The sequence below is a fragment of the Triturus cristatus genome, chromosome 6, assembly GCF_964204655.1.
Source record: "Triturus cristatus chromosome 6, aTriCri1.1, whole genome shotgun sequence".
In the NCBI taxonomy this organism is placed as follows: Eukaryota; Metazoa; Chordata; class Amphibia; order Caudata; family Salamandridae; genus Triturus; species Triturus cristatus.
The window spans coordinates 717,017,080-717,037,619 of record NC_140589.1 but is presented as its reverse complement, the minus strand read 5'-3'; the positions used below and the strand labels follow the sequence as shown (position 1 = coordinate 717,037,619).

General features: G+C 43.2%; 1 protein-coding gene across 1 annotated transcript in view; it reads right to left on the bottom strand.

Moving 5' to 3' along the window:
• Nucleotides 1-20,540, bottom strand: part of SEC63 (SEC63 protein translocation regulator) — a 669,334-nt gene that overhangs the window by 264,676 nt on the left and 384,118 nt on the right. The window contains exon 13 of the mRNA XM_085611209.1: nt 627-774. Coding sequence (XP_085467335.1) covers nt 627-774 — 148 coding nt within the window. The remainder of the gene's footprint in view (nt 1-626; nt 775-20,540) is intronic.

Genomic DNA, 20,540 nt, shown 5'->3' with positions numbered 1-20,540 from the left:
TCTTATGCTCCCTGTTAAGCTTTCCAATATCAATCTGAGAGGAGAGTGTGGCAAGTATTGACACCATCTTTCTGAGAGCTGCACATAAACGTAACCTAAAATTCTAGGTCAGTCGTGGTCTGCCTAGATCAGTGGGAAGCCTGGTGGGGCAGCAGACAGCCATCTGCCTTTTCACAGATTTGCATGTGTTTTTTGTGACCCAGACTAGGCAGGGTAAAGACCAGCTGAAACAAGCCCTTCCCTTGGTGTCTGACATATTGAAAAGCAACATTTTCCTTCCACTGCTATGAAGCATAATCAGCTATACTTGAACCTTTTGCTGGACAAGAGATAAATCATTACAATAAAATGGCTACAATATACATTTCCTCATTATAGCTGAGCAGTGATGCCACACATAGACATAAGAATATCAGAAACAGGTTGCTATATAGGTATGAAATCCATATACTGTATTATTTAAGTGTTCTGGAGTGGTGTAGCTGCATGTGGTATTATATAGATGTTTAATAAATGAATATGTAACCAATGAATACAGTAATAAGTTGTTTGATCTAGTGCATTAAACAAATTAATTCCTAGTAGAAGAGAGGGGTGCTTGTTTAAGAACTTAGTTTCATGCCTACCTTGTGGTTTTATTTCCATGATGATGTGAGGAAAACTGCCAAGAACAGCCATTATTTCTTCATATTTTTCATCTTCAAGGAAATGGAGAAGATTGCGACGATCTGATTCTTTTAAGCTCACCAAATCCTGAATACTTTTAATCTTGTACTGTGGTATGAACCCAAACAAAGAAGAAAGACCAAAGGGCATGCATCAAATATATTAGAATATGGGTTGGACAGCAAATTTACTTGTGGCACACACACTCACTGGTTTTCCCAAAAGAAGCAAATACGTGCATAGCATCCATTTTAATTAGTATAGTGATGGATGCTGAGCAAGGTGGAAGACCAGACCTATTGTATTGAAATATGAATAGACATAATAAAATATAATAAAGTTTATGAAGGCACAAAAAACTCTAATTAATTTGTCAAACAGAAGGTCAATTAAGGCCAAATCCTCAAACGTAATAATCTTTTATTCCACTCCTCTGCTTATGCAAATAAACTTCAGCCCAGCCAATATTTGTTTCGTATAGCAGGATGTAACCTAGTGACTTGTCAGTGCTAGGAAGAAGAAATTTGCATCACTAAACAGTGCTTGTAATACTTTAACACAGTATAAAAAAATACTGCGAGTGCAGGAACAAAATACCCTCATATTTCATCTTTCCACATAGATCAGCTGCTAACGAACTGCCAAAACATCACCATTAGTGAAGTCATCTGCGTGTCACATTACCACAGTGTGCATCACCGAAGCACATTTGTATATACTTTCTTACTTATGCCTATTAGCCCTCATGGGATATAGGCCATCTACCGGGACTCTCCAGGGATCTCTGTAATGGGCACTTCTTTCAATCTGACTGCAGGTGTAATCTATCTCTTTACAGTCAGCCTCAAGGCCTCGGCACCAGGTGTTTCTTGGCGTTCCTCTTTTAATTTCCCCTTGAGGGTTCCAGGTCAGGACTTGCTTGGTGTTGTTTGATGCAGGCTTGCGGAGGGTGAGACCTATCCAGCCACAGTGTGTTTTCATGAATTCTTAATGAGCGGGAAGCTGAAAAGCCTGCTGCCATAGGTTGTTTTTGCTGATGGTATTTGGTCAGCGGATTTGGATGATTTTCCTCAGACAGGTGTTGATAAAAGTCTGGACTTTGTTGGTGGTGGTCACTGTAATCCTCCAGGTTTCTGCTCCATACAGAAGGATCGATTTTACATTGCTGTTAAAAAGCCTGATCTTGGTTTGCAGCAAAAGGTCCTTGGAGCTCCAGATAGTCATTAGCTGAATGAAGGCAGCCCTTGCTTACTTTGTATATGTAGAAGACCAATAGTTCGGACAAAGTGGTTACCATAAATAGTCTGTAAGGGTGTCACAAACATTTATAAACCATTCTAGTAAAGCTTAACGTATCCATAATGCTCTTCAAAGGCAAAACTGCTGTGTATTCAGCTAATTGACACAACGAGGAAACTCGCACAAGAACACTGTTAAAAAGAGGATGCATGCATGTAACGCTTTAGCGTACTCTGCAAATATAAAAATATATATATATATATATATATAAAAATATATATATATATATATATATAAAAATATATATATATATATATATAAAAATATATATATATATATATAAAAATATATATATATATATATAAAAATATATATATATATATATAAAAATATATATATATATATATAAAAATATATATATATATATATAAAAATATATATATATATATATAAAAATATATATATATATATATAAAAATATATATATATATATAAAAATATATATATATATAAAAATATATATATATATATATAAAAATATATATATATATATATAAAAATATATATATATATATATATATAAAAATATATATATATATATATATATATAAAAATATATATATATATATATAAAAATATATATATATATATAAAAATATATATATATATATAAAAATATATATATATATATATATATAAAAATATATATATATATATATATATAAAAATATATATATATATATAAAAATATATATATATATATAAAAATATATATATATATATATATATAAAAATATATATATATATATATATATAAAAATATATATATATATATAAAAATATATATATATATATAAAAATATATATATATATATATATATATAAAAATATATATATATATATATAAAAATATATATATATATATATATAAAAATATATATATATATATATATAAAAATATATATATATATATATATATAAAAATATATATATATATATATATATATAAAAATATATATATATATATATAAATATATATATATATATATAAAAATATATATATATATATATATAAAAATATATATATATATATATAAAAATATATATATATATATATAAAAATATATATATATATATATAAAAATATATATATATATATATAAAAATATATATATATATATATAAAAATATATATATATATATATAAAAATATATATATATATATATAAAAATATATATATATATATATAAAAATATATATATATATATATAAAAAATATATATATATATATAAAAAATATATATATATATATAAAAAATATATATATATATATATAAAAATATATATATATATATATATATATAAACATATATATAAACATATATATAAACATATATATAAACATATATATAAACATATATATAAACATATATATAAACATATATATAAACATATATATAAACATATATATAAACATATATATAAACATATATATAAACATATATATAAACATATATATAAACATATATATAAACATATATATATATATATATATATATATATCCTCCTTGTGTCAGCAAGTTTCCTTCCGGTTGCCTGCGGTGCCAAATATGCAGCGCTTCGCCGTGCGCTGCTAACAATACTTCCAACGCCTCCTACTTTATAACAGTAAACTTCAGTACTCCGGAGTGGTAGCAAAATTGTTTATTTGGCAGAGTAACGGAACGCCAACGCGTTTCGGTGCGTCCTAGCACGTTTGTCACAACGTTGATTTAATCACAACTACATCTTTTTGTGAGTGCCTGTAAGGGTGTACAAGTGGGTGTCTGAGTAGCTGTGCGGGTGTCTTAGTGGCTGAGTGAGTGACTGTATTGGTGGGTGGGTGGGTGGGTGGGTATGTCCGGTTAAGTGAGTTGGTGTGAGTGGCTCTATGGATGTGTGAATGGGTATGTAAGTAGTTCTGTGGGTATGTGAGTGTTTGAGTGGTTCAAGGGGTGAGTGAGTGGCTCTGTTGAGAGGCAGTATGGCTGTGTGAGTGGCTGTATAGGTGAGTGACTCGTATGATCAGGCTCTATGAGTGAGTGGGTGGATGTGTGAGTGGCTCTATGGATAAGTGAGTGGTTGTGTAGCACAAGTTACTACTTGTGTAACGATATATCTGTAAGAGACATTAGTTAGTGATAGATTCCTTACCATAGAATATCCCCAGGCGTCAGACTGGATCTGTAAAGTTTTGCTAGCAGTACCCCTGCGCGCCAGTAGGTGGCGTCGTAAGCACAGAGATGACGTCATGGAGACTACTTAGGCGCCACCCATGCGGGCTGACATCAGTTCTGTACACGACTTTCCGCACCAGGAACGCAGAGCCATGCAAAAAACTGACCACTGGTGCCAAGAAACTAGGGCCCTGAAAGGGATGACCTTAACCCTAGAAATCAGTTCGCAGAACGGGGAGGATGGGTGGGGCGGTAAGGAATCTATCACTAACTAATGTCTCGTACAGATATATCGTTACACAAGTAGTAACTTGTGCATCTGAAAGAGACACGTTAGTGATAGATTCCTTACCTTAGAATAGATACCCCAGCAATACCAACACCGGTGGTGGGTCTGCGAAGAGATTATACCAGAAAGTCACGGAGAACAGAACGACCAAAGAAGCCGTCTCTCCGGACCCGACTGTCAAGGCAGTAATGCTTGGTAAACATGTGCAGCGAGGCCCACGTAGCTGCCTGACGAATCTCCTGCAAGGGGACACCACGTCCCAAGGCAGTAGTGGTTGCCGTCGCCCTGGTAGAATGGGCATGCAGCCCCACAGAAGGCTCCTTCTTAGCCAACGAGTAACAGGCCTTGATGCAGAGAACGACCCACCGAGAGATGGTTCGCTTGTGCACAGCCCGACCTCTTTTGGCACCCACGTTGCCAACAAAGAGCTGGTCATCCACCTGGAACTGTTGTGTGCGCTTCAGGTAGAACGAGAGCGCATGTTTTGGGTCCAGGCGGTGGAGCCTCTCTTCCTCTTTCGAAGGATGCGGAAAGAAGGTGGGCAAAGTTATGGTCTGCCCGATGTGGAAGGGCGTGACAGCCTTTGGCAAAAAAGAAGGACGGCTCTTTAAAACCACCTTGTCCGGATGAACAGAAAGGAAAGGAGGTTTGGAAGAAAGAGCCTGGAGCTCACTCACTCATCTGTCAGAGGTGATAGCTACCAGGAAAGCCGTCTTGAGAGTGAGAAGACGCAAAGGACAGGTATGAAGGGGCTCGAAGGGAGCGCACATCAGACATGTCAAGACAAGATTTAAGTCCCATTGAGGCATTATGAACGGTACGGTCGATCGCCATGCTGAGTAGCTCGGGATACCAGTATCTTCGTGCCCAATCCGGAGCCACAAGGATGACTTGAGCCCGGTCGCGCCGAATGTTTAACACTCTGGTCAGAAGTGGTATAGGCGTAAAAGCGTAAAACAGACCGCAACTCCACGCGCGACAAAAAGCGTCGCCGAGCGAGTGCCGCCTTGGAAATTCCAACGTTCAGAACTGAAGACATTGCGTGTTCTCTTCGGTGGTGATTAGATCTAACCAAGGCTCTCTCCACTGCTGAAAGAGACCTTGCACCACGTCCGAGAGCAGACGCCATTCGTGTTCCATCAAGCACCAGCGGCTGAGTTTGTCCGCCCTGACATTCAGAGAACCTGCCAGGTGTTGAACCACCAAGGTGATGCCTTTATGTTCCAGCCATGTCCAGAGGCGCAGAGCCTCCTGACATAGGGTCCAGGACCCCACCTCGCCCTGCTTGTTGCAATACCACATGGCGGTGGTGGTGTCCGTGAACACCTGCACCACACTTCCCCGAACAGAGGGAAGGAATGCCTTCAGTGCAAGTCGGATCGCCCGAAGCTCCAAAAGATTGATATGGAGCCGGGACTCCGCCGGAGACCAGAGGTCTCTGATCTCCGCCTCTCCCAAGTGGCCACCCCATCCCAGGAGGGACGCATCTGTCAACACTGTGTGCTCCAGATGGGGAAGGGAGAGGTATCTGCCATTGACCCAATCGTGATTCGTGAGCCACCATTGCAATTGTCATGCAGTGCCCTCCTAGATCTGGACATGATCGGACAGGTTGCCCTGATGCTGTGCTCACTAGAACTTCAGGTCCCATTGCAGAGCCCACATATGCCATCTGCCATGTTGCATGAGCAGGATGCAGGAGGCCATCAGGCCCAGGAGCCAGAGGGTCATCCTGACTGAAACCCGGGATAGAGGCTGAAAGATCGGAATCATAGCCTGACTATCCCATACTCGCTGCTCGGGTGGATAAACCCGAAACCACGTCGAATCTAGAACCGCTCTGATGAAGGGGAGCTTCTGAGAGGGACTCCGGTGCGACTTCGGCACGTTGATGGAGAACCCCAGCAACGTGAACACCCGAGGGGCGCTGGTAAGGCCGAAGGGGAGCACGGCGAACTGAAAATGCTCCGGGCCTACCGTGAACCGCAGGTAACGCCAGTGGGCCGGCAGGACGGGGATGTGAAAATATGAATCCTGCAAGTCCAATGCTACCATCCAGTCTTCAGGGTCGAGGGCAGCCAAGACCTGAGCCAGAGTCAGCATTTTGAACTTCTCCTTCCGGAGGAAGCGATTGACGTTCCGGAGATCCAAGATGGGGCGCAGGCCCCCCTTGTCCTTCTTGGGGACCAGAAAGTAGTGGGAATAACAACCACTCCCTACTTCCGGCCCAGGAACGCACTTGATTGCCCCCTTGGCCAAGAGGGCCATGACTTCCTGCTGGAGAAGTACCAAGTGTTCCCCCAACATGCGGTGGCACCGAGGTGGCATGGCTGGAGGGGAGGACTGAAAGGGAAGGGAGTAACCCTTGCGGATGATCTGCAACACCCACTTGTCTAATGTGATATCGTGCCAATGGGGGAGGTGGTGGCGGATCCTGCCACCCACCAGCGTGGGGTGCTCCACAAATCTCGGATTAGGATGGTTTGGAGGTAGAAGCAGCGGAGGTGGACTGACCCAAACGCTGATTACCAGACCAACCCCTGCGGAAGCCACGGCGAGGCTGGTTCTGCACAGGCTTGCTGAAGGAACGTGCCTGGGCGCTCTGCCGTGGCCAAGAAAGGAACGAAAACCAGGAGTGGCTGGGCTTTTTGCGGAAAGACCCAAGGATTTGGCCGTGGCCCACGAGTCCTTAAAACGCTCCAGAGCACTGTCGGCCTTATCGCCAAACAGGCGAGTGCCATCAAAGGGCATGTCCATGAGCAAGCTTTGGACATCTGGCGAGAACCCGGTAGATCTCAACCAGGCGTGGCGATGAAGCACCACAGTCGTAGAAATGGCCCTACCCAGTGAGTCCGCGGTGTCCAAACCACACCAAATGGTGAACTTAGTCGCATCCTTACCCTTGGCAACAGCTTGGGACAGCACAGCGTGGGTCTCTTCAGGACGCTGAGGCAACACCTGTGCAACTGTTTCCCACAACACGTGGGAATAGTGGCCCAATAAGCAGGCGGTGTCGTCCTCCACCTCTGTCGCATGGGGAACAGACCGCGGCGGCAGAGCTGGAGCTGGAGAAGGAACATATGGCGTCGGAAAGGGCACCGGCCGGGGCCGCGTCCTAATGTGGATCCCAGGTAGGAACAAAATGGTCCTGGAACCGGGGCAAGGGCGGGACAAATCACTCCCTGCGGCGCTAGAGGGTGACGCTGGGGCCGGAGCCGGCAGCGCTGGACCTTGTGGCGGCGGGGCCGGAGCCAACGGCGCAGGATCCTGTGGCGCCGCAGCTGGAGCCGCTGGCGGCGCCGGCAGCCCAAAAGAATCCGGAGACGGGACCGCGGGTCCCGAAGGCGCACCGGCGGGAGCCCGAGGCCTAAAGAGGCGGTCCATGGTAGCAAGAAATTCTTGCACCTGTTCGGGAGTCGCCGACGGACCCGGGTAAGGTGGGTAGGCCTCGGGCTCCAAAGGAGCAGCAGGGGCAGAACCCCTGTCCCCCTCGTCTGCATCCGAGGACCAACGGGGGGGACGTCGGAGAGCGAACTCGCTTCGACTTCTTTTTGTGTCGTCTTACCCGAATCGAGGATGAAGACTTGGAGCCCGAGGAGCGAAGACTGTGGCCCCGCGAGCGTTCCCGGGAACGGTCCCTGGACCTGGAACAGCGCTGGGACGAGTGCCGGACCTCCAGCAGCTTACGGCGCTGCTCCCTCAAGGACTTCGGGGCCATGGCCCGACAGGACCGGGAGTCGTCGTCGGTCTCCAGGCAGTAGAGGCAGACATCGTGGGGGTCCGCCACCAACATATTGCTTCGGCAGGCCCCACAAGACTTAAATCCAGGCATCCCTACGTGCACCAAGGAGTACAAGAGACCAAAAATCTCAAAAAGGGTAGTCAAAAAGTGACTAAGGTACGTGCTCTAACCACATCTGTGCTTTCTGACGCGGAAAAAGAAAACTGGCGTCAGCGCGCATGGGTGGCGCCTAAGTAGTCTCCGTGACGTCATCTCGGCGCTTACGAAACCAGCAACGTACGCGGAGCCGCACGATGCCACCTACTGATGCGCAGGGGTACTGCTAGCAAAACTTTCCGAATCCAGTCTGACGCCTGGGGATATTCCAAGGTAAGGAATCTATCACTATCGGGTCTTTCAGATAATACTTGTATGGGTTTGTGAATGGGCACGTGAGTGGCTGTGAGGCTTCTATGAGTGGTTGTGTAGGTGAAAATTACCATATCTTAATAATATGGGAGGCAGATAAGGAAGAGAACGCTCTAGCCATTAAAGTAGATTATGACAGTGAAGTGCTATCCAAAATCGCTGATACTACATGCAGTAGCAAGTAGGGTTATAATCAGATTCATAAATTCAGCAAGGATAATAACGCACATTATACAATGGATTGATGTGGGCCTACTCAATGATGTCGAGTATATATTTCGGAAAATCGATAAACCCAGGTTGCGGTTTCTCTGCACTCTTGAATGAATAATGAATTAAAGTTTTGCAAAGAGCATGAATGCCAAGGAGTCTTAGCGCTGGAGCTGCCTTTATGATCGTACACAGAGAGGCGAGCTCAGGCTTAAAACTTGGATACAAATAGCCATGTTTTTAAAGATTTTCTGAACATCTGTCTGTTGGTTTGGGTCCTCAGCTTACAGGCCAGATGCATAAAGCTTCTACCCCCCCCATTTCACAGTCTTTGCCCTCGGGATGTTCAACTGACAAGCAGTAGATGATCTAAGGTTACGTTGTGGGACGTACCATCTGATGAATTTGTTAAAGTGAACAGGGGCCTTATGAACAATGCACAAGGACTTAAATTGAAACCTCGCTTGGACAGGCAGCCAAATTAAATCCCAAATACTTTGTGAAACCGGACTGAATTTGGGGATTTTGAGCAGTAAACATGCGGCCGCCTTTTGGAGTGACTGTAGCTTCCGTAGGGTCCACCTTTTTGCTCCCAAGTAGAGAGTGTTACAGTAATCTATCTTTGATAGTACCAAAGCTACGATCACTGTTTTCTGTAGATCCATCAGGATAAAGGGAAATACCTTTTTTAGAATCTTCAACGTGTAAAAGAAGGAAGTTGTAATGAAATTAACCTGGTCAGATAAAGATAACTGATCATCTAAAATGACTACCCCCCCCCCCACCCCCCTTTTTATTTTCCTTTCTGAGGATGGACATGGTCTGCCGACATCTGGCCACCAAGAACTGTTCCAGAATGAGTTATTTCTACCGAATAGTAGCACCTCAGTTTTTTCGGTATATAATTTTAAACAGTTTTCCTGCATCCATCTAATGATGTGGACCATACAGTTATTGAATTTCTTCACCACATCCTCTGACTTTGATGATAGTGACACCACTATTTGTGTATCATCTGTTTAACAGATAAGGGTAAATCCTTGTGAGCGGATGAGTTTGGCCAGTGAGGTAACAAACATTGAACCGGGTTGGTGATAACGAAGCTCCCTGGGCCACCCCACATGGCAGAGCATAGGAGTGGGATTTATGTCCCCCCCCAACATTACAGTTTGCTCTCTATTTGATAGGAATAATCTAATAACCGATGCCCCACCTGTGATCCCCATTTCAGATAATCGCTGAATGAGTACTTGATGATTTACTGTATCAAAGGCAGCTGAAAGGGCTAGCAAAATGAGTATTGCCTTCCCTCCCCAGTCTACCTGGATACGGATCTCCTCAGTGGCTGCGATTAACGCTGACTCTGTGCAGTGTCGAGGTTGAAATCCAGGTTGTGATGAGTCCAATTTTTCATTTGACTCTAAGAAGTGTTCCAGGTCTTTAAGGCTTTTTCTAGAACTTTGGATGGTAACTGAAGACAAGAGATTGGCCAATAATTTTTAACCTCCGTAATGTCTTGCGAAGGTTTTTTCAGGATAGGACGTAATAGTGATTTTTTCCAGTTACTTGGTAAAGAGCCTGACTCAAGAATATTTAAGAGGGGTACAAGATGACATGCAATAGTATTAGGGACCATGTGAAGTACCAACGCCGGACAGGGGTCCAATGGGGATCTGGATTTGGTTGATAGTATGAGCCTCTCCACTCTTTCAGGTGTCAACTGATTAAACTTTACTAGGCTAGCCTGTGTAAATTCGGTATTATGATCCAGGGAAGCCTGCTCATCTGGACCAGATCAATTTTGGTAAGTTGAGAACTCTTTGTGCACAATTTTTAATTTATTATAAAAGAAATCTGCCAGTTTAATGTAGGAATCTTGGTCCAGGGTGAACTGTTTGCTTTCCTCGAAGTTTGATAGTACAGTGACAGTTTTAAAAAGCTCTCAAGCTGAATTTTTTGCTGAGCTAATTTTCTCAGTAAAGAAATGTGAATTTGTTAAAACAATTGCCTCTTTGTATTCTTCGATAATTCTTTTATTTTTTTCCTCTAAGGAATAGTCTTTCCTCCAGAGTAGTTCCTGAGCCCTACACTACTTATTAAGTTCCTTCAGCTCAGCTGTGTACCACGGAGCTGACGGTTGGTTCCTATGACTTCATATGTGTTTCTCTGGGGTGAGCTTGGTGACCTCAGAGTCAATCCAACCTGCAAAACTGAAGGCTACCGAATCCGTGTCTGGACATGGAGTGTAGGAGTGTAAAGCAATATCTAAGTCCAATGTATTTATCTTTCGCCAAGGGCGTATTCTGACCATATTCTTATTAGATGCTTTAGGGGTCTCTCCTGGGATAGTTAACTCGAAGAACACTGCACTATGATCCGACCATGCCAGGGGAAAGACTCTGTTAAAGATGATCCATGGATTATTGGTGAAAATGCCATCAAAGGTATGATTACCTGTGTGGGTTGGTTCGTGGACTATCTGGCTTAGGTCAAAACTCTCAAGCAGTTGATGGTCTCTCAACTTTCCTTAGATACCAGATGAAAATCAAGGTTGCATAATACTGTGAATTTGGGAAACCCCATGCAAGATTCCAGAAAGTTCTGCACGGAGGAAACAAATCTATTCCTAGGAGCAGGTGGTCAGTAAATTAGGGCCCCATTAAAGGCTACCTTGTTGTTAAATTTAATAAAAGTCCCCAAAAACTCAGTCAAAAATTGACTGGGGGTACCGCTCTCTCTGGATCTGTACTTGCTGGCGCGGAAAAAGAAAGAACTGACGTCAGCGCGCGAGGGCGGCATATAAGTAGCTGCCGTGACGTCATCCCGGCGATCACGACGCCTACGACAGACGCGGAGCCGCACGACTCCAACTTCCGACGCGCAGGGGTACTGCTGGCGAAAACTTTCCGGATCCTGTCTGACGCCTGGGAGTAATTCTAAGGTAAGGACTCTATCACTAACGTGTCTTTTTCAGATCTCTAATTTTCCACTGATCTATTTTAGATACCAGCTAGTCGAACTCATAATTCTCATACAGGACTATTGCCACATGTGAGTACCTTTAATAAATCCTGCACAGTTCAATATGTTTTTTTTTGTCATGAGTGATGTAATATGTGATATCATAAGCAGCGCATGGCAGGGGCACAAGTTATGCTTGGCTTCGTAAAATGTAACTGGTGAATATCAAAGGTTTTTGGAACATTAATTTTCACCCTATTTCACTACTCATGGTATATACGGAAGATTCTGTAGAGCACGCTAAAGTGTTACACGCATCTTCTGTTTTTTAACAATGATCTTGGCCAAGTTTCCTCCTTGAGCCAATAATTAGCTGTATACACAGTATTATTGCATTTAATGAGCATTATGGATATGTTATATTTGTTCGAGGCACCCTTACAGGTTATCAATAGTAACCTTTGTCAGAACTAAAGGATTTGTATACATATATACACACACACATATATATATTAACAGAAAAAACCATAGGTTTCAGGCACGTTATAGTTAGGAATTAGCATTTAAAAAACCTCAGAAATTCACTGAAAAAACCATAGGTTTCAGGGGTGTTATAGTTAGCTGGACTTTTCACTTGTACAAAACCATTGAAATTCCCCCGTTATAGTTAGTTCAGCTAACTATAACTCGCGCGCCCGCAATGCACTGCTGATGACGTCACATATTACATCACTCATGACATGGTCAGTGACATCACTCATGACATCACTCATGACATCTCAAATGACATCACTGATGACATCACTGATGACATCATCCAGTGAATGTGTGTTATTCTGAAAATTAAATATGTTTTATATATGTATATCTCAAGGTCGATGGAAGAATAAATGGGTATATAAGTGTCTAAATGGATGATTTGTTTTTGAAAAATTGATTGTGTAACTGACTGATTAAGTGTATAGTGAATACATGGCTTAGTGAGTAATGTTTAAATATGTAAATATCTGTATCAGTCTCTCACTTTGTGTATAAGTGGCTGCATGGGTTGGTGAGTAGCTACATGGGTGTCTATATAGGTTATTAGTTGGTTTTTTGAGTATCAGTCTGAGTGTCTGCATGGTTCGGTGGGGGTATTACGTAGTGCATAGGTGCATGAATGAGTGACTCACTGTTTGTATGTGTTGAACACAGTATGTGTGCAGGACTGTATGGGTGGATGAGTGTGTGTATGGGTGTGTTAGTGAGTGAATGACTGTCTCGATAGTGTCTTTATGAGTAACTACATATGTTTTAAACTAGTATATGTGACTATTGGTGTATATATGTGAGTATATGTGAGGGTGAGAGATTGAAAGAGTTCCTGTATGAATAAGTATGTGTTTCTATAAGTGATTGTTTAAAAGACTAAGTATGTGTAAGTTTCCGTAGAAGTAAGTGTGGTGGTGTGTGTATAACTGTATATGCAAGTAAATGTATGTTTGATTCTTTATTAGCATGAGTGACTATGTGTGTGAGTAACTCTATGGATGAGTGGCATTGTGTAACAGGATGTATAGGTGTATGAGTACATATGATGAGTGAGTACATGTATGAGTGACTGTATTGGACTGTTGGTGAATGAGTGGATGTGTATGTGGATCTTAGAATTACTGAAGAGGTTGTTGTAACTGGTATTGGTATGTCCATTGTTTTGAAAATTTTAGTCTCTATTTTTGAATGTGTGTATCAAAGGTTATATTAGGGTGAGAGGAGGTCTGCCACTCTATCACAAGGATGATGTCATCAGTGATGTCATCAGTGATGTCATTTGAGATGTCATCAGTGATGTCATGAGTGATGTCACTGACCATGTCATGAGTGATGTAATATGTGACGTCATCAGCAGTGCATTGCGGGCGCGCGAGTTATAGTTAGCTGAACTAACTATAACGGGGGAATTTCAATGGTTTTGTACAAGTGAAAAGTCCAGCTAACTATAACACCCCTGAAACCTATGGTTTTTTCAGTGAATTTCTGAGGTTTTTTAAATGCTAATTCCTAACTATAACGTGCCTGAAACCTATGGTTTTTTCTGTTAATTTCAAAGGTTTTTTAAATGCTAATTTCTAACTATGCCTACAGAGATAGGACATGTGAAGAAAGAAGAAAAAATGCACAGAAAGAAACAAAAGAAGTGCAGAAAGAAGCAACAGAAGTCCTCAAATACGAAGATAAGTGCAGGAAGAAGGATAACGTGCAGAAAGAACAAAAAGAAGAGCAGAAAGAAGCCTTGTTGCAAAATCATCCTGTACCCTCAACTTTTTCAGACGGATACTGGTGGTAACTGAGTCTGACTAACCAGTCCTAGAGCCAGTGCTATGTTAAAAAACACTTAGAATACAGTGAAAACACCTACATACACTAGGGAACATTATGCGTTGGGGTCCCCCTGTGATTAGCCTTACCTCCTCTATAAGCCCCTAGTATATAATAGGGCATGGGGATTAAAACTACCTCTTAAAACAGGCCACAGGGCGTTTTTGCACACGTTAACTCAGGCCCCGTCCCCTCCTTTCACCATTGTGTAAACACGCCCTGTGTCCGTTTTTAGTTGGGAGATTAAGTTCATTTGAGTCCTGAGGGTCCCTAGGGTCCAACTAGCCCACTAGGTACCTCCAGTAAGTGCCACAGAGCTGCGTTGCAGAGAGGTGTAAAAAGTGGCATGGCCTGGACCACCTCTCTGCAATGCAGCTCAGTGGCGCTTACTGGAAGCACTTGGTGGGCTAGTTAGCCCCCAGGGGCCCTCAGTATTGAAGGGAAATTATATCCCCAATTTAAAACGTGCCATGGTGCGTGTTTGCACACGTCACCTCAGGCCCCGTCCCCTCCCTTCACCACTGTGTAAACGCGCCCTGTGGCTGTTCTAAGTTGAGAGATTAAGTCCCCTTGAATCCTAAGGGTCCCTAGGGTCACACTAGACCACTAGGTACCTCCAGTAAGCGCCACAGAGCTGCGTTGCAGAGAGGTGTAAAAAGGGGCTTGGCCTCAGAACACCTGTCTGCAGCGCAGCTCCCTGGCGCATACTGGAGATGCCTGTTGGGGGCGCGTTTGCAGAGTGCTGCATGGAGGGGGCATGGCCTCCGGCACGATGCCAGTCTTTTATTTATTTTATTTTTTTAAGAAGGGGGGCTGTGTGGTTCCCCTTCTTATTCTAATTTATTGGCCCTGATGACCCCATCCCCCAGGGCCTGTCTCCTAATTATATTTTTTTGACCCCAATCCCCAGGGCCGGCCACTGTTTTTTATTATTTTTAAAAAATATATATTTATAGACACACCTAGGACATGCTGGACAAACCGTACGTACCTATCACCATGACGATTTGCGTGATATTCATTAAAAGGCGACTATGCATGCAATGAATCCACGTGGAATGTATTTACACCACTAGTGAAGCTCTGACATGTCTGATGCCCTACCGTGCCTAATCCCGGTAGACACCCTTGTCGTTTATTTATACAAACATGGGTAGCTATTGACGGGCACATTTAATACACATGCACACCAAGCCATTCAAAGGGGATTCGACAAAAATTCGACCAAAACTAGGCAAGAAACCCCCCTCACAGTTAATAAAACACACATCCACTGCCGGATGTGTAATACTTTTTATTTTACTCTCTGGAAAGGGGACGAACATCCCTTGCGAGTCACAGCGCGCTCCTGACAGAGCCCAATGCTGTGTTACACCCACCATTGCCTGCCGAGTGCCACACACCTCTGTATTGTATTCCACTAGCTAGTGCATATGCTATGACACTCTCTAGCCCATGTGCACTGTAACACCACCCCGTGAAAATGTCATGCCACACTTGTCTTCGCACGGGTTATATTGCCCCATCTAACGTGCCTTCCTCGATGCCTATGTTATAACGCACAGTGCTATGCCATACATATTACAATTTGGGATCCATATCTTTGTCACAGTGCATATGCAACGTTACACTCCCAGCACATATTTTATATTACAACTTTAGAGACTAGTTAGGTTACACAACACTGCCCTGTGCATATTACACTCCAAGGCGCATATCGCATAGCACGCGCTAGTGCCTGTGCTATCTCGCGCTCTCCAATGAATCTGTCATTGCGCACAATGTATTGCATATTATATTTCACGCCTGGTTCATCTTATATCACACTTTTTGGTGCATAGTTTATACCATACACTATATCTAGTTTTCATTTTCAATCGTGCTCTCAGGACTATGTTCTATATAACACTGTGTTCACCTACCCTTTTCACGGGCATTACATTTTGCGATAGGGGGTGGAGGGTCAGGGGGTGTTTTTGCCAAGTGAGCCCGGAGTCACGGTCACTAACGTCTTCTTCTTCCTGAATAAAAGTGAGATTATGCTGCATACTTGTTCATATTTTAAGTAGTTTGCACAGACAAAATGTTTTAAAAGCAATAAAGTTTCTAATACCCGCCTTCTCTGAACAGTTAGCTTGCTGCCCCATCCCCCTCCTCCCTATCCTCTGTTGTGTGAATCCATGGACTAGCCTCCTCCCTCCTGCCATGCATGGTCTGATGTGCTGCCACTGCCCTCAATTTAGTATGATGTACCAGTCCACTCCTCCTGCCCTCCATTGCCCAATTCTATGCCCCATCATTGACCTCCTGCTTAAACTCTGTGCTTAGCTTGCTGCCCCTATTCTCCTTCCCCCTGCCCTCCGATGTCTTTGTGCATGCCCCTGCTCCATCCTTTTTGCCCACCATGTCCCATGGACCTGCCACTCCTATCTACTCTGAGTGTTCTGTTGAGCTGCCACTCCCCTCCCACCTGCCTAGCATTGTCAGATGACTGTAACCTGTCCCTGCCCCCTCCACCCTGCCTGTCCACATGCCATGCCTCTATCCTCTTCCTCCTGTCCTACATGGTCCATTGTACTGCCACACCCTTCTGCCCTCCCTGGTCTGTTGTGCTGCAACTGCTCCTCCTGCCTGCCCCGTGTGGTCTGTTGTGAGGCCCCTTCCCCTGAACTTTCTTGTCTGTGCACAGGTCCTGACCCTCCCTTCTATCCTCCATCGTCCTTTGTGCATGCCCCTGCACCCTCCTTCTTGCCCATCATAGCCATTGTGCTGCCACTAACCCTCCCACTTGCCATGCATGGTCTTCTGTGCTGCCATGGCCCCTCCCACCTTCCCTGTGTGGTCAGTTAGCTGCCCCTGATCCCCTCCCACCTTCCCTCCATGGTCTGTGTGTATGCCATCACAGTCTCACTGTTGCTCCTCATGTTGTGTCTTGCTTCTAGTGCCCATCCTGCCTGACCTCCATGGCCATCTTGCTGCTCCTGCCCTGCCCCCTTGCCCCCAGCCCTCTGTTTACATGTGCAGACCCCTACTCCCTCCCTCCTGGCTTGTCTGTTCCATTGTAATGCCCCTGATCCGTCCCTCCTGCCCTTTATGGTCTGTTATGCTGCAGCCTTCTCTCCTGTCTGTCCATTATGGTCAGCTAGCTACCATTGCCTCTTGCCCCTCTGTTCTCTGTTGTCCATGTGCATGGTCCTGTCCCCTCCCTCTTGCTTTCTATGGATTGTTGTGCTGCACTCCCGTCCTGCATGCCCTGTGTGGTGTATTGTGCTGCTGCAAACCCTGATGCCTGCCCTGCAGGGTCAGTTTGGTGCACCTCTCCATGTCTCTCCTGTCCTCTGTTATCCAAGTCCATGTCCCTATCCCATTTCCTTCCATGATCCAATGTACCATACTTGCGAACATTTTGAACTTGGTAAGAGGGAGATTTTGAAAAAAAACTGGGGTATTGATTTTCCCCTTTGAGTTACATTGAAAAAGAGGATATTGTAGACAGGAGACAGATCAAATAAAGCCCATTTGAGCTTAAAAACATTGGACATTTCCTGGCTGAATCGGGTCTGTTGGCATGTATGGTTGTACTACCATTGCCTCTTCCTTCTGCCCACAATGGTCTATTACATTGCCACAGCCTTGAAGGAGGGTAGATTTTGTATCACAGGGGGCCCCTGGCCCGTTCTGTCCACACCTGAAGTATGAGACCCTTGTCCTTGCCCTGCCAGCCGCATTTGTAGGCCGTATTAAATTGACCAGCGAGTCCTGTGTTGCTATATAATTATCCTGAGACATCCTTACCACTCAGCCAGCATAAAACCCCTGTGTAGGCCCTTCTGTTCAATATGTAGGCCTCTTTGTTAAATTGACCATAGCTCTGCAATTTTAGTGTATAGCAGTCTGAAGGCAGGTCTGCGAGGCCTTCTGCTCCAAACTAGTAGCCCCCACCCTAACCGAGTGCTCCGTGCTCGGTATCAAAGTTCAACATCCCCCTGAAGCTGTCGACATACAGTAGGCTGCATCCTGGACTGGTACTTGCTTCCTGGGCAGGTTTCCCGCTTTTAAGGAAGTGGCAACCGCAGAGCGTCAAGTTAGGAGAACTGAGGAGATTTTATACATGAATATATTGAATTCCTGTACAATACCCATTATTTTCTGCTTGCTCTATGGAACTTACGATAAGCGATTGGCCTGAGAGACTGACCTTTTCACCCAGTCCATTGTCAGCATTAAGTGGGTAAATGACGAAATGTCTGGTAAAATCTGCAGACGAAGCTTTTGGGTAGCATACGTAGGTAGATGTAGCGTGCAAAGGAGCCCACAAAATGATATAAAAAGGGAGCACCCACAGATATCGACGGACAACCTCGCCGTCTGTATGTAGGTTAACAGGCTGTGCAGGTTTTCCCCAAAAACTGGGAGCTCTTGTCTTCCTTTGCTTAAAATGTCTTGCTCTGCTTTGCTTGAAGTATCTTATTCTATTTTACCTATATGAAATGTCATGTTATGTTTAACCATTGTTCTCTTTACTTTTGCATTTAAAAGATGTTGTATTGTAATTGCAGGAATGCTTGCTCTAAGAGTAAATGTGAGTGTCCCTAGGTAACATTTTCCTTGGTGTAACTTGTTCCTCATGATGCATTTATAGATGTGTTTTCTCTCTCTCTCTGTCAGTCCATTAATTGAGATACAGAGAATATCATGACAGCTGTATGATTATCTGGATTCTGTATTTTGTACTTTATGTCTCTATTCTGCGGTTTCTTTGAAGTTGCATCTTCTCATTAAACTGCCATTGTATTCTGCCTCCAATTCCATGTCTCATATGTCTGTTTTCTTCATTTTTGGAGCAAGCGTTCCTAGGCACCCCGGCTCAAATTAAGGTGCCCCTTTTGTCCCTGACTCACTCTCCTGCTCAGTTCTGTGGTGGCTCCCGGGGCTCTGGGGACCGCCCCTAGCTTCCTTGACCCGTAATAGATCTTCCCTCCAACAGCCTCTCTTGCAAGTCCTGTATTGTTGGTTTGTTGCCCCTGCCCCCCTTTCCACTGCCCTCCATAGTCTGTTGTGCTTCCACGGCCCTTCCTGCCTGCTCAGTGTGGTTAAATTGTTGCCTTTGTACCCTCCTACCTGCCTTCAATTTTCAGAGTCCGTGCCCCTGGCCTCTGCCTCTCAACAGTATCCTAATGAACAACTAGATTGCTAACATTCTATATTTATTACAAAAGTGTGGAACGCCTGACATCTTGATGTAATCAAAACTGTAATACCTAGAGCATTCCTTTAGAAATTACATATATGAGAGGGTCTTATTGGCATCAAAATTATGGTTAGTGCTCTAAAAGACTAAAATAAGGACATATTTTCTGAGTTTTCAAATAGCGACAAAGCACTTTTAAATTATTTGTTATCTTTATGTTTTTTTATCTAGTTGACAACTTGATTAAATGTTGCACTTAGGGGAGAGGATGTGGTGTTACTTCCAGAACTGCAGACTTTGCAACTGGGGAACCAGGTTGAAGTTTCTGCTTCAGCTCGACATTCTGTGATTCTGGTCAAATCACTTAGTCTCCCCATGTCTACAACCAAAATGAATTTGTTCTTGTGTGATGTAACCAATGCTCATGTAAAGCACTCCAATACCTGACAAGTCTGCACTATATAACACTGCAAAAACACAAAATAATAAGTGTTTTGCACACTTCTGTCATTGGGCTATATTTGGGCTATATCTGGGTGATTTTGGGCTACATTTGGGCTCTTTTGTCTCCGGTGGCCATCTTGGGAGATTTATTTGTTATGAAGTTTCCTAATTTCCTCATGTACTGCAGTCTCCTCAGTCGGAAATGCTTTCAGTTTTTTACTTTGATTCCATCATGAAGGTATTCAGATATGTCACACATTTGCCATGAATTCTGAATGTTAGCACTCTAGTTGCTCATTAGATCACTGTAGTAAAACTACTGTTCACCATGGAAGTCTGCTCCTGGTATTAAAAGTGCATGTTTCAGTCTGCATGTCAGAATTTTTTAATGAAATAGAAGAGGATTTGAGAAGTCACTCAAAATGTGCCCTCATTTTCTTTCTTCAGCATTAATCATAATTTCTATGGCAAAATAAACCCCCTCATTGTGTTCCTTTTTAAATTAAATGTTTTAAGTGTTACCAGTTTATTCCAATCAAGATGGCTTCAGGTGTGCCATACTTTTGTCATAATGAAGACAGTAAGTGCTCTAGTTGTTTTTAAGAACATTCTTGGACATTCTGTCATTGGGCTATACTTGGGCTACATCTGGGTGATATTTGGGCTACATTTGGGCTCTTTTGTCTCTGGTGGCCATCTTGGGAGACTTATTTGTTATGAAGTTTCCTAATTTCCTCATTTACTGCAGTCTCCTCAGTAGGAAATACTTTCAGTTTTTTACTTTGATTCCATCAAGAAGGCATTCAAATGTGTCA